At 43.0% G+C, this 13,838-nt stretch overlaps 1 protein-coding gene across 1 annotated transcript in view; it reads right to left on the bottom strand.

Annotated features, from left to right (window-relative positions):
• Positions 1-13,838, bottom strand: part of LOC122792761 — a 1,018,830-nt gene that overhangs the window by 869,930 nt on the left and 135,062 nt on the right. Inside the window, exon 3 of the mRNA XM_044060334.1 lies at positions 7,139-7,215. Coding sequence (XP_043916269.1) covers positions 7,139-7,215 — 77 coding nt within the window. The remainder of the gene's footprint in view (positions 1-7,138; positions 7,216-13,838) is intronic.

The following is a 13,838-nucleotide window of genomic DNA, read 5'->3' on the forward strand; positions in this document are numbered from 1 at the left end:
CAGCTCACCTGGTGAACCTGGGAATATTGAGGCAATGTTATAATTGCCTCATGTACACTGACAATCCTCTCCTTCTCCCACAAAACACAAATACATGCGAGAGATGCAACTATACAGCCAAACTGGAGGCTGAGCTCTCTCAACATAGGACTGGCAAGACCAGACAGGAGGAGAAGGTAACCACACACAATACATACCCAGTCACACATGGTACCATCACAACTTCAAATCATACACATACTCACACAAAGACATACTCGGAGGCTCTGATCAAAAATTTACCAAAACAGCAGAGGCCACCAAAGCAGACACCCAAACAACTACCACCTCACGACCCAACACATGCAACACATAGACCACACAGTCAGAGTGTCAAACAGTCACAGCCCTTAAGGCCAAACAAAATGCCAGACACACTTGTCATTGGTGATTCCATAGTCAGACTCACCAGACTGAGTAAGGAGAAGGTCACAGTAAGCTGCCTGTCGGGCGCTAGAATCCGCCACATAACGCAAGCACTCAGGTCTCTCAACAGCAGGTACAAGTACGACTCAGTCATTGTCCACGCTGGTGTCAACGACCTGAGACGTACCTCCTTGGACTACATGAAAAGGGACATCGAGGACCTCTCCGATTATGTAGCCCAGGCAGGTATGACCCTAACCTTGAGCAGTATCCTACCTTCACCTAGAATGATGCCACAATACAGTGATAAGATGATCAGCTTTAATAATTGGCTTAAATTCTGGTGTCATTCAAAGGGGATCCAATGTCTGTCTGCCTGGGATGACATGCTGGACAAGCCACGCTGCTTGAGGGCGGCTTGCACCTGTCACCCTGGGCTTCCGGATATTGGCAAAGGCTCTTGCCACCCCATAGTGCCTTTTTAGGCAAGGCTCAAATTCTAAACCTACCACCCTAGAACACCAAAAGGAAAAAACTAAGGGTAATGCTGCTCAATGCCAGAAGTCTCACTCTCAAGATGCACGCACTCGAGGCCCTTCTCAATATGGAGAACATCGATGTCTGTGCTGTGACAGAAACCTGGTTCAAGGCTCCTGAGAGCACCCCAGCACTAACAGGTTTCACCTCATATCATTCGTTCTGGCCCCAAAATCCGGACAACACCAAGAAAGGAGGGTGTCCATATTCATAAAGGACACCCACACCTCAAGGTTGGTGGCAACGCACGATGCATCGGAGACCATCCAGGTGCAATTAACCATAGGCAAGACTGCTCTGCAATTTGTAGCATGTTACAGGCCACCCTCTCAAACTCAGGAACCTCACATGGCCTTCCTGAAAACATTGGAGGGGATAAATGTATCTCCAAACACTATCATACTAGGTGACTTCAACTACCCTAATATAGACTGGGAACACTACTCAAGCCCGAACACTCTAACCTAAAGATTCCTGGAGTTCATAAACTCAAATGCCATGGAACAACTAGTCACCATCCCCACAAGAGGAGAAAACATACTTGATCTCATCATCACGAACATGGGATCAAAATGTTCAACACCGGAAGTATACCCCTCACTGGTGAGATCAGATCATAAACTAATCTCGCTGGAGGTCCTCATCCCGCCCCACCTGAAACAAAAAGACCACAGTGAAAAACTTCTCAAAAGCCGATTTCACACTTCTAAAAACTAGTGTGGTCTCCTTTAAGGCCCCTGAGCCAGTGGTAAACATTACTCAAACCGCTGAATCACTTACAAATGCCTTCTACCAGCACCTACAGGACTGCATGGATCAGGCAATCCCAAACAAAACTAAGACTCTCTGTACCAAAGGCAAGCGTCCAGTCTGGTGGACCCCAGCCATAAACAAGCTCTACAACAAAAGGAGGAAACTACTACAAGATAGAGCAAAATCCTTGAAAGGTAAGACACCTTTGATCATTATAAGTAAAAAACTAAGAGCTCTCATAAAATCATCCAAGGCAAATTTTGAGAGAAAAATCGCCAAGGACTCTAAAGACAATCATAAGGCCTTCTTTAGCTATGTTAGAAACCTAGGAGGAAACTCTCAGATATGCTCAGAATTAGGTCAAAATGATGTGAAAATTACTGAACCTACACACATTGCTAACATACTGGCTGACAGGTTCAGTGCAAACTTCTCCCCCAAAGGAGAGATATCTATTCCAGAGGATTGTAGCCCCCCAAACATCTCCAACGCCCAGGTGAGAACTGCCCTCACTAAGGCAAAAAACACAGCATCCATGGGACCGGATGGTGTCCCCGGCTGTGTGCTTCATGAACTCAACGAGGAATTAAACCCACAGTTAGGACAGCTGTTTAATCTTAGCCTCACCTCAGGATACGTACCCAAGGAGTGGCGCGGCGACTGTGGTCCCACTTCATAAGGCGGTGCCTCCACAGACCCTGGAAATTACCGCCCATTAGCTTGACAAGCCTTATCTGCAAAGCCATGGAGAGGATCATAATGGAACTCATAAATAAAGACATAAGGAACTTGCAGACTTTGGATCCAACCCAGTTTGGCTTTGTCAAAGGCAGATCCTGCCTCTTAAACTTGGTTGACTTTTTCGAGACAGTCACCAAGGCCATTGATGAGGAAAGGCAGTCCATACAGCCTACCTCGACCTGGCAAAGGCCTTGACACAATACCCCACTCAGGTATCATCGAAAAACTCATCAGCTTGAATGTAAACCCATACATCACAAGATGGGTTGCAAACTGGCTAAGTGACAGAACCCACAGGGTCAGAGTTGCTGGAGCCATGTCAGACTCAAAGCCTGTCACAAGTGGTGTCCCACAGGGCTCAGTCCTGGGTCCACTCTTGTTCGGCATCTACTTTTCTGAAGTACAAGCAAACACAGGAGGGTTATGGCTGACAGTTTGCAGATGACTGCAAACTGGCCATAGTCGAAAACACATCTGACACAGATATCCTCCAGAAGGGCCTCACAGAAATGGATAACTGGTGCCAGAGCCATGGCCTGAAGTTAAACGCCAAAAATGCATAGTCATACCCTTCGGGAAAAACAAGGTTACCCTAGCTACCATATAGGTGGCAATCCACTGAGCACAGAAAAAGTCATCAGGGATCTGGGGACCCAAGTTGACAGTAGCCTTTCATTTGACACTCATGTTGCTAAAGTAGTTAGGAAAACCTTCTATATCGCCCACCTGATCATGAAGGGATTCACATCTAGATCAAGGGAGGTCATCGTCCCCCTGTACTCATCACTCATTAGACCTATGATTGAGTACAATGCCCGTTTGGAATGTATCTGACCAGACACCTGCTGCAGCTTGAAAGGCCCCAAAAGTTCCTCACCAAAAGGATAAAGGGTCTCAAAAATGTGTCTTATGCTGCCCGACTGAAAGAACTCCAGCTCTATTCAATCTCATACCGCTTGCTCAGAGGTGACCTGTGCCTGACATATAAGGCCATGTCAAACCCAGATTTGATGAATATGCTTCACCTCAAAAAATCTAGATCCCTCAGAACCACAAGGGCGGGAGACTTAAACCTTGACACTGTTATAAACAGAACGTGCTGGAGGGACAGATTCATCACCCAGAGACTCCCTATGCTGTGGAACAAAATCCCGGTACATGTGAGGCAGAGCACCTCGCTGGCCTTGTTCAAGAGGAATCTTGACCAATGGATGGGAGATCGCAGATATACCCCAGGGATTACTTCAGTGTCACTGCTTGACAGAGGCACAGAAAAATGATAGGCATAGTTTTTATTCAAACTAAAGGGGTGGCGAAAGCCACATAACTATGGGCTAGGCTTATAAATGCCCTTGGGCAGATAGCCTAGTATGAACCTATGAATACCTTCTCATCTAGCAAATTAGTCACTAATGGAGTTGCCTCAGAGCTCTGCAATTTGATTCCCCCTCTCTTTGGGATATACTTCTCTGATGTGAAGGCAGATGTACAAGGTTTACGGCTGACAAAGCTTGCAGATAATTACAAAATAGGTACTATGACAGACTGCCCTAAATACTTTCATATTCCCCAAGAGTAGCTGAATAAAGTCAGCACTTGGTGCTCTGAGCATGGTTGGATGCTTAAAGCAAACTGGTAGATAAATGGTGTCCCACTTGACCAAAATTCTCTAATTAAAGATCTGGGTATATTTATCAATATTATTCAGTTCCAACTGAAGAAAAGCAATCCCAAAGCATGATACTGCCACCACCATGCTTCACCATGAGGATGGTGTTCTTTTGGTGATGCAAAGTGTTGTTTTTGCTCCAAATGTACTTTTTGGAATTGTGTCCAAAAAGTACAACCTTGATCTCATCAGACCATAACACATTTTCCCACATGCTTTTGGGAGGCTTGATGTATTGCTTTGCAAATTTTAGCCAGGCCTGGGTGTTTTTGTGTGTAAGAAAAGGCTTCGGTCTTGCAACCCTACTCCATAGGTCAGACATATGGAGAATATGGGAGATTGTCGTCACATGTAGTACACAACCAGTACTTGCCAGAAATTCCTTCAGCTCCTTTGGTGTTGCTGTAGGTTTCTTGGCAGCCTCCCTGACCAGTTTTCGTCTTGTCTTTTCATCAATTTTGGAGGGATGTCCAGTTCTTTGCAACGTCACTGATGTCCCATATTTTCTCCAATTTTTGATGACAGTCTTCACTGTGTTCCACGGTGTATCCAATGCTGTGGAAATTTTTTTTGTACCCTTCTCCTGACTGATACCTTTCAACAATGAGATCCCTTTGATGCTTTGTAAGCTCTCTGCGAACAATGGCTTTTGCTGCAGCAGCCAACTGAGTAAATGTCCGGAAAAATCCTACTAGGACAGACGAACTTTATTTGGGGTTAATCAGAGTCTCTTTAATTGATGACAGGTGTGTACCCAAGAAGAATGAATGCTGTAATTAAATCAAAAGGTACTTCAACAATGTATTAGTTTAAGGGTGTGCACACTTGCGCAACCAGCGCATTGTATGTTTTTTTTTATTTTTTATATTTTTCCCCTAACAAATGTATTTGTTTTTCAACTGAATTGTACAGGTTATAGGTCACATTAAAGTGGGAAAAGTTTTGAAATGATTTATTGTGGTCTCATTTTTCTATATCACAAAAACCTGTCATTTTAACATGGGTGTGTACACTTTTTATATCCACTGTAGGTGTTGAGTGGATTTATTTAGTTGACATTACATATATGCTTTCAGGTTTTTGTCAGATGTAGGCATCCGGAACTGTAAAAAGAAGCAAAGTTCTGACAGGTGGAGTGGAGGAACTCTACCATTAGGAGCCATCATGAATGGTCCTCGGTGCTATACAATTGGTATCAACTAAATCATTCTTCAATTCCTCTAAAAAATTGTTAACCTAAAGCCTAAAGTGATTGTGAAGGCAAAGCACTCCAAGTTATAGGTTGATAAACTGTTTCTTTTCCCCCTAAATATCTCCTTTTGCCATAAAAGGACATTCCTTGGACTGGTACATTCTCAAAGGAAGGAAGTGTCTGCAAGTGTCAAGAAGGCAATGTATATGTATGTGACAATACAAAATACTCGAAATTTCAAATATATCCAAAAAACAGCTTCTCAAATATTTCAGAATAAAACAAATTCATTTAAAAATAATTACCATAAGCAAATTATTATTTCAGTGCTGAGCCTTTCAGAGCTGGATTATGATTCAATCAAGTGGAGAATGCCTCTTATAAGACATATCTGGGAATAAGAAAGCATTACCACAAGCAGTTAAGCCTAACATGAGTGGCCAACTCCTCGTAGTAACCCCTCGCTGAGCAGTACTGCTGACTGCACTCTTGGATAATGACATAATGAGGCATTACAGGGGATCAGCTAATGCTCATTAGCCTTGTGTTCTCCCTCGGAAATGTCTGTCATAAGTGACTTACAAAGATGACAAATTCAGAGAATCACTTGTCTGAGTAAACTGCCACAGACAAAAGACTGCAATCATTCACTCAAGTTAATGTTTAAGACAGTGTAGCAGATAACTTAAGAAAAGTTCAGTGGACCAGTAGTGGTGGTGGTGGTGGGGTGAGTGTGTTTGTGTGTGATGTGAGGGAATGTCTGCAGACGTATTACTGGATTGGGATGTATGTGCATGCGCACCTGTGTGTCTGTCTGCATGGTCGCAGGAGGGGAGTTAGAAAGGGAATAAAGAATGCAGGTGTGTGTGCGTGCGTCTGTGTATGAATGTCTGCATTTCTGAAAGACAGAGCTGCATGTGTCAACATGACGAATGCAAATTAACCAATAATGAGATATTTCTCGCTGCATCTAAATCTGCCTCTGAATCTTATTTTTTGCAGTAGTTTAGCTTCACCTACCTGAGCTAGGCACTTTATGCAGTCACAGCACAATCTGTTTTAATCTCAGTTTAAGTCTCAAATGTACTAACATCAATACAAAGCAGTATATCCCCAAGAAAACTGCAAATAAAAAGCTTGATGTTCAAGGTCATGTTCAAGATAGACAAAATGTTCATCAGTGCAAGATCTATAGCACGAGAGGAAGCTCCCTACACTGGTGCTGAACAGTAGCACTGAAAAACTTGGCACTCTAATGGGGAAAATCAGAGGAGAGTATCTTGATCAGTGACATTATAATCTTAGCTTGTTTACACTTTCCTTGCAGGATTTCTTGCAAAACGGAGTACAAAAAAATAACAAATACAGTTAATGCAGTCTGCTTATTTAAAATGTGTGTGTTATTCCATGTCTTTCATATATCTAACCCAGTTTGTCTCTCTGGTACTTGAATATCTTGCAAGCACACAAGCATGTTTTTTCGACAGAGCTCAGAAAAACGTTGCTTACCCTTAATTTGCAGTTAAATTTAAATTCTGGTAAGATTATGTTAAGTAAAAATCCTGTTATTTTGTTGTTCACCTAATAAAAACACTGACAGAACTGATTTTTTTCAGGTCCGGCCAAGAACAGAAACTTGGAATATTTTCTTGTGTGTGGTCTGCAAGCTATGTAAGCAGTCAAAGCTTACTGAACACTTTATCACCAAATGTACAATTTTATTGTTGTTTACAAAAAAGGACCGACACTTAGACAACAGCATTTTTCTTCATTTGCATCAAGGTAAAAATGATTTGCAACATTATGCACAGGACTAAATAGATCATTAAAACAAAAATTACCATTTTCTTGAAAACATTCATCAATGAAATCCAAAGCATTCTGATTTTGTCGAACATCAGCAACTAATTTTGGAATGCTACAACAAATTAAAAAAAATAATGCATTATTTATATTAAGCACAAAAAAGTATGCAACAGCAGTCAAAATTGCCAAAGATAAACAGAAAAAAAAACACCACTTCTGACAAAAAAGCATTTTTGTACTTTTATGGTTTCAAAATATTTTACTTTCAGAAACTGATTACAACTGCCACATATAACCGATTCCAATCAACAGTTATTTCAAAACATTTGTTTACTCAAATCCTTATCAATTACGCTGTTCAAATGTGATCAGGACTTTACTCCCACTGACAAATTCAAATAAATAGATAAAAGCAAAACACTAGTTTTCAATAGAATAAGCATACAGGAGGCACTTGATTATAAAACTACCCAAGACAGAAAATCTGACTCTAGGGAGAGTTGAAATCTATTGGGCAGAATGAGACCCTTGCATGGAGAGAATTCAAAGGCTTAAAAATGTTGCAATACACTTAAGAAGCAATGGAAGGTGCAAATACTGGCATTCAGAAAATTACTAAAATGCTGATAATTTACGCACTGGGACACTAATGAAAGAATTACCTCATTTCCATTTTCCCAAAGGCTCATTGGCACTTTACAGATCAAGGAGGTAACGCTTTCCACACTATGTAAATGATCAAACTGACACTCTTACACTTGATGAAAACCATAAGCAGTTTTAGCATATAATGGGCTCAACTATTCCCTCACAGCACCATCAGCACAAAAAATAAAATGTTTAACAAGTAAACCAATAGCACTTTTTTCTACCTGCAGCTGACTATCAGTTCCTCTCTCCTCATTCATCAGGTCTATCAAACCATCATCCAGGGCAAATGGAGCCTATGTTCAGTCATTGAATGAGAAATTCACTGAACCTCTGTTTTTGAGCTTTAAAACAACAAACTTGCACTTCAGCGAATGTTCAATCATCGAATATTTTACCCATGGAAAAGAGACAGTGGACCAACATTCATACCGAAACACACAGCACAGTATACCAAACCCCCCCAATGTGGAGGACTGTGCCCCACCCCCCCACCCCACTTATCTATAATAACTCTGAGATCAGTGGGGAAAAGGGCAAATTTCCTTATGTTGACCATCAAACTCCATTCCCTGGGTAAAATATTTCATAACCGAACGTTCATTGAAGTGAACTTTCGATGTTTTTCAAGTTCGATGGATTTCTCATTCAATGACTTGTAAGGAGATCAAGGACACTAATGTAGCATCATACTGCTACCACGGGTATGCCCCAACTCCCATCCCTGCTGCAGCCTTGCAAGTTCCACAACTGCTGCCCTGGTGAGGTGCATTCAGCTTTCCAGACACGTGACCCCTCCTGACTAAGGAGGTCAATGTTTGTATAGCACAGGGTTCACCAGGCTTGGACACTGCTTGTTGCAGCAAGGAAAAAAAATTATATATATTTTCTATTCAGCTGCTCTTACTGTAACTGTCTTAGTTGCTCTTCTGCGTGCTGTTATCTGTTCAGTCGCTCTTACTCTGCACTTATTACTGCTTGTTAGTAGCCTTCTAATTTACTGCCTTCTGCACTTGTTTTTTAGTCATTTGTTAATTTAATTGTATTTATTTGAACTGTATATGTGTGCTGGCCTGCACTGCAATTTGAATTGTATTTACTGCTGTTTTAGCTGCTTTTCTGTAAAAAAAAAAAAAAAATTCTAAGCTTGTTTCCTGCCTTTCCTGTAACTAGTCAAGTCCAGATACAGACTTGCTGTATCCAGGACTGTTGGTAAGCTTCTGAGCCCCCCAAGCCTTTCTGTGTTGGAGGGAAACCTTCTAGCTTATCAGTGGGAGTGGTAAGCACTAGGTAGCCTATCTACCATAGGAAGAGTGGGTTTTGGCCCTGAAATTGTAGTTCATTGGCCGTTTGGGCAGTTTTTCCATCTCTTTCTACTTTCTGGTTAAAAGCCTGTTTTGCATTTGGTCCCCACCTTTCCTATAACTAGTGTAGTCCAGGTACAGATTTGCTGTATCCAGGACTGTTGGTAAGCTTCTGAGACCCCCAAGCCCTTCTGTGTTGGAGAGAAGCCTTCTAGCTTATCAGTGGGAGTGATGAGCACTAGGTGGGTTCTGGCCCAGAAATTATAGTTTATTGGCCATTTGGGAAGCTTTTCCAGCTCTTTCAGCCTTCTGATTTAAAAGCCTGTGTTTGCACTTGTTTCCTGCCTTTCCTGTTACTAGTCTAGTCCAGGTACAGATTTGCTGTATCCAGGACTCTTTGTAAGCTTCTGAGCCCCTCAAGCCTTTCTGTGTTGGAGGGAAGCCTTCTAGCTTATCAGTGGGAGTGGTAAGCATCAGGTAGCCTATCCACCACAAGAAGAGTGGTCCCTGGCCCAGAAATTGTAGCTATTGGCTGTTTGAGCAGTTTTTTTCCATCTCTTTCAACTTTCTGGTTTGAAAGCCGCATTTGTACCGGTTTCCCGCCTTTCTATAACTAGCCTAGTCTGGTTACAGAGTTGCTGTATCCAGGATTGTTAGTAAGCTTCTGAGCCCCCCAAGCCTTTCTGTGTTGGAGGGAAGCCTTCTAGCTTATCAGTGGGAGTGGTAAGCACTAGGTAGCCTGTCTACCATGAGAGGAGAGGTTCTTGGCCCAGAAATTGTAGTTTATTGACCATTTGGACAGTCTGTCCGTCTCTTTCAACTTTCTGGTTTAAAAGACCACATCTGCACTTGTTTCACATCTTTCCTGTAACTAACCTACTGGGTAGCACTAGAAAGCCTTAAACTGATACAAGCCTTCTAGCTTACAAGAGAAACTTTGGAGTGATTAAGTATCAGTTTTCTGTACTTTCTTGCTGTACTTAACTGTTTTCTGCCTAAACACAGATTTTCCAGTGTTTATTGTGATTTAAAAGCTTGTTTTTTTTCACATGTTGTACTTGAGTGCTTGCACTTTTAAAAAGTTGCTTTTTGTTTAAATAATTAGTTTTACTGTTGTAGGCTACACACTAAAGTGCGATAGCCTTTTCTGATCGTTTGTAGTAGTTTAAAGCTGTTTTAAGTGTATTTTTTATTGTTTTTGCCTTATCTTTTCAAAAAAAAAAAATTCCTTGTTTCCCGCCTTTCTAAGCTAGTATAGTCCAGTTTTCAGGCTAGTGCTGAATTCAGGGCTGTGATACTAGTTTCTGAGTTGCCCATACATTTCTTGGATAGAAGGAAATTTCTCTGCTCATCTGGGAGAGAGGGGAGCTTTGAGCAACCTATCTGTCCCTGGAGGAGTGGTTCCAGCCCAGAAGTTAGTAGTTTATTGGCCATTTTGGGCTAATTTCTCTCTCTTTCATTTCCCTACTATAAAAACCGCGTTTGCACAGTGTTGCAGTGCCGGTTAGCTACGGTTAAATTATTCCCGGCTCCACTAAGTCTCCTCTTCACTTTTTCCCTTGAAACTAGTCTAACTCTCAACCTAAGCACTCAAAAAGCATCCTACAGCCCAGCACTTGCTCAGACCTAATAGCAAGCACTAATATACCCTGACACTGATTGCCCAGCAGAGCAAGGCTCTTTATTCACCCCTCACCAACCAAGCGACTAAGCAGCTCACCTTACTATTCAGGCATGACCAAAGGGCAATTTCAGGTGTACTCTCCAGTCCAGCTGGTGAATCTGGGTATCCTAAGGCAATGTTACAACTGCCTCATGTACACAGACAACTCTCTCCTCCTACAACAAAACACTTAACATATGCGAGAGATGCAATTATACAGCCAAACTGGAAGCGAAGCTGTCTCCACCCAAGACTGGAACAGACAGTCAAGAGGAGAAGGCTAACACTTGCACCACACCTCCAGCCGCACACAGACGTACTAAAATAGCACTGGCAAAAAATACACATAAATACACAAAATCATACTTGGAGGCTCTAAATAAAAACCTGCAAACGCATCAGAGACCTCAAAGTAGACACCCAAACAACCTGCGCTACCTGTCAAAAACCAGACAACACATAAAACACAAAATCAGTGTGCTGCACAATCACAGCCCTTAAGGCGAAATAACATACCTAACACACTAGTAATAGGCGACTCTATAATCAGGCACACTGACGTCCCACTCACTAAGCTGGACAAGCAGAAGGTTGCTGTTAGCTGCCTGTCGGAAGCCAGAATCCGCCACATAACACAAGCACTCAGGTCACTCCAGAACAAGTACAAATATGACTTTGTCATTGTTCATGTTGGTGTGAATGACCTGAGATGTACCTTCCTGGACTACATGAAAAGAGACATGGAAGAGCTCTCTGATCATGTAGCCCAGGCTGGTATGACCCTGACCCTGAGTAGCATCCTGCCCTCACCAAGAATGATACCTCAGTATAAAGAAAAAATGATCAATTTCAACAATTGGCTAAGCTTCTGGTGTCATTCAAAGGGTATCCAGTGTGTCAGCCTTGGATGACATGCTCGACAAGCCATGTTGCTTCGCAAGAGATGGCTTGCACCTGTCACCCCTAGGCTTTCGAATACTGGCCAAGCCTCTTGATGCCCCCATAGTGCCTTTTTTAGGCAAGGCTCAAAAGTCAACCCATCTCCGTAAACAGCAAAAAACTGAGGGTTATGCTACTCAACGCCAGAGTTTAAATCTCAAAATGCACACGCCCGAAGCACTCCTCAGTATGGAGAACGTCGACATCTGTGCAGTAACTGAAACCTGGTTCAAGGCCTCAGAGAGCACCCCAGCATTACCGGGCTACATCTCATACCACATGTTTCGACCACAGAACACGGACCGAAACACAAAAGGAGGGGGTGTATCTATATTCATCAAGGATACCTACACCTCCAGGTTAGTGGCGCAGCATGATACCTCTGAGATCATCCATGTGCAACTAACATCAAGCAAATCTGTAGTGCAAATTGTGGCCTGCTACAGATCACCCTCCATGACCCAGGACCACCTCTCCACCTTTCTGGAGACACTGGAAAACATGAAGGTCCTACCGAACACCCTGATATTGGGCGATTTCAATTACCCTACCATTCACTGGGAAAACTACTCAAGTACAAACTCCCAGGCCCAGCACTTCCTGGAATTCCTCAACTCAAACGCCCTGGATCAACTGGTAAACTCCCCTACCAGAGGTGAAAACATACTGGACCTGGTCATCACCAACATGGGCGACAAGTGTTCACCGGAGGTCAACCCATCACTGGTTAGATCAGACCATAAACTAATCACTCTGGATGTCCACACCCCACCCCCACCCCCAAACCACAGTAAAAAACTTTTCTAAAGCAAACTTCACCTTACTTAAGACAGAGGTGGTAAGATTCACAGCCCCCACGCTAAAGGATAACGCTGCCCAAGATGCAGAAACCTTTACAAATGCACTCTATGAGCACCTACAAGGGTGCATGGATCATGCCATCCCTAGCAAAACCAAGACTCACTCCTCTAAGAGAAGCAAACCAGTTTGGTGGACCCCTGCTATAAACAGGCTATACAATAGGAGGAGGAAACTAGTTCAGAAAAAAAGCAAATCCCAAGAAGGAAAGACATCCCTGATCAGTATCAGTAAGACACTAAGATCCCTCATGAAATCATCCAAGGCTAACTTTGAAAGAAAAATAGCCAAGGATTCAAAAGATAACCACAAAGCCTTCTTTAGCTATTTTAAGAATCTAAGTGGCAACTCGCAGACATGCACTGAACTAGTGCAAAATAGCACTAAACCTACTGATCTTGCCAAAATCTTGGCAGATAGATTCAGTGCAAACTTCATACCCCTCTCACCCCCAAAAGGGCCCACAACAATATCAGAAAAGTGTAGTGTCCCAAAAATCATAGACGCACAGGTAAAAACAGCCCTTTCAAAAGCCAAAAATACAGCATCAGTGGGACCAGATGGTGTCCCAGGCTGCATCTTGCACGAACTACAGAACAAACTAACCCCCCACCTAAACACGCTGTTCAACCTCAGCCTCTCCACAGGCTACGTGCCCATAGAATGGCACACAGCAACAGTTATTCCTCTCCACAAAGGAGGGGCCCCAACTGACCCTGGTAACTATTGCCCCATAAGCCTGACTAGCCTGGTCTGCAAGGCTATGGAGCGTATCATCATGGAACTCATTAACAAAGACATTGGGAACCTCCAAACACTTGACCCGACCCAGTTCGGCTTTAAGGGCAGATCATGCCTACTAAACCTGGTTGACTTCGAGACAGTCACCAAGGCCATAGACGAGGGAAAGGTGGTTCACACAGCCTACCTTGACCTCACCAAGGCTTTCAACACCATTCCCCACTCGGGTATTACAGAAAAACTCACCAGCCTGAACATAAACCCCTACATCACGAGATGGGTTGCCAACTGGCTTACAGACAGAACTCACATGGTAAGAATAGCGGCCTCCAGGTCTGACTCTAAACCAGTCACAAGTGGTGTCCCGCAAGGCTCGGTCTTGAGACCTCTACTGTTCAGCATATACTTCCCAGAAGTACAGGCAAACACAGGAGGACTACGGTTAACCAAGTTCACCGATGACTGCAAACTGGGAGCCATAACTGCCTCTCTGGCTGACACGGACATCCTCCAAAAGGGCCTTACTGAGACGGGCACCTGGTGTCAAAGTCATGGCCTCAAGCTAAATGCCAAAAAATGCAT

Source organism: Protopterus annectens, chromosome 2.part0 (genome assembly GCF_019279795.1).
Source record: "Protopterus annectens isolate FY-2018-M chromosome 2.part0, PAN1.0, whole genome shotgun sequence".
NCBI lineage: Eukaryota > Metazoa > Chordata > Ceratodontiformes > Protopteridae > Protopterus > Protopterus annectens.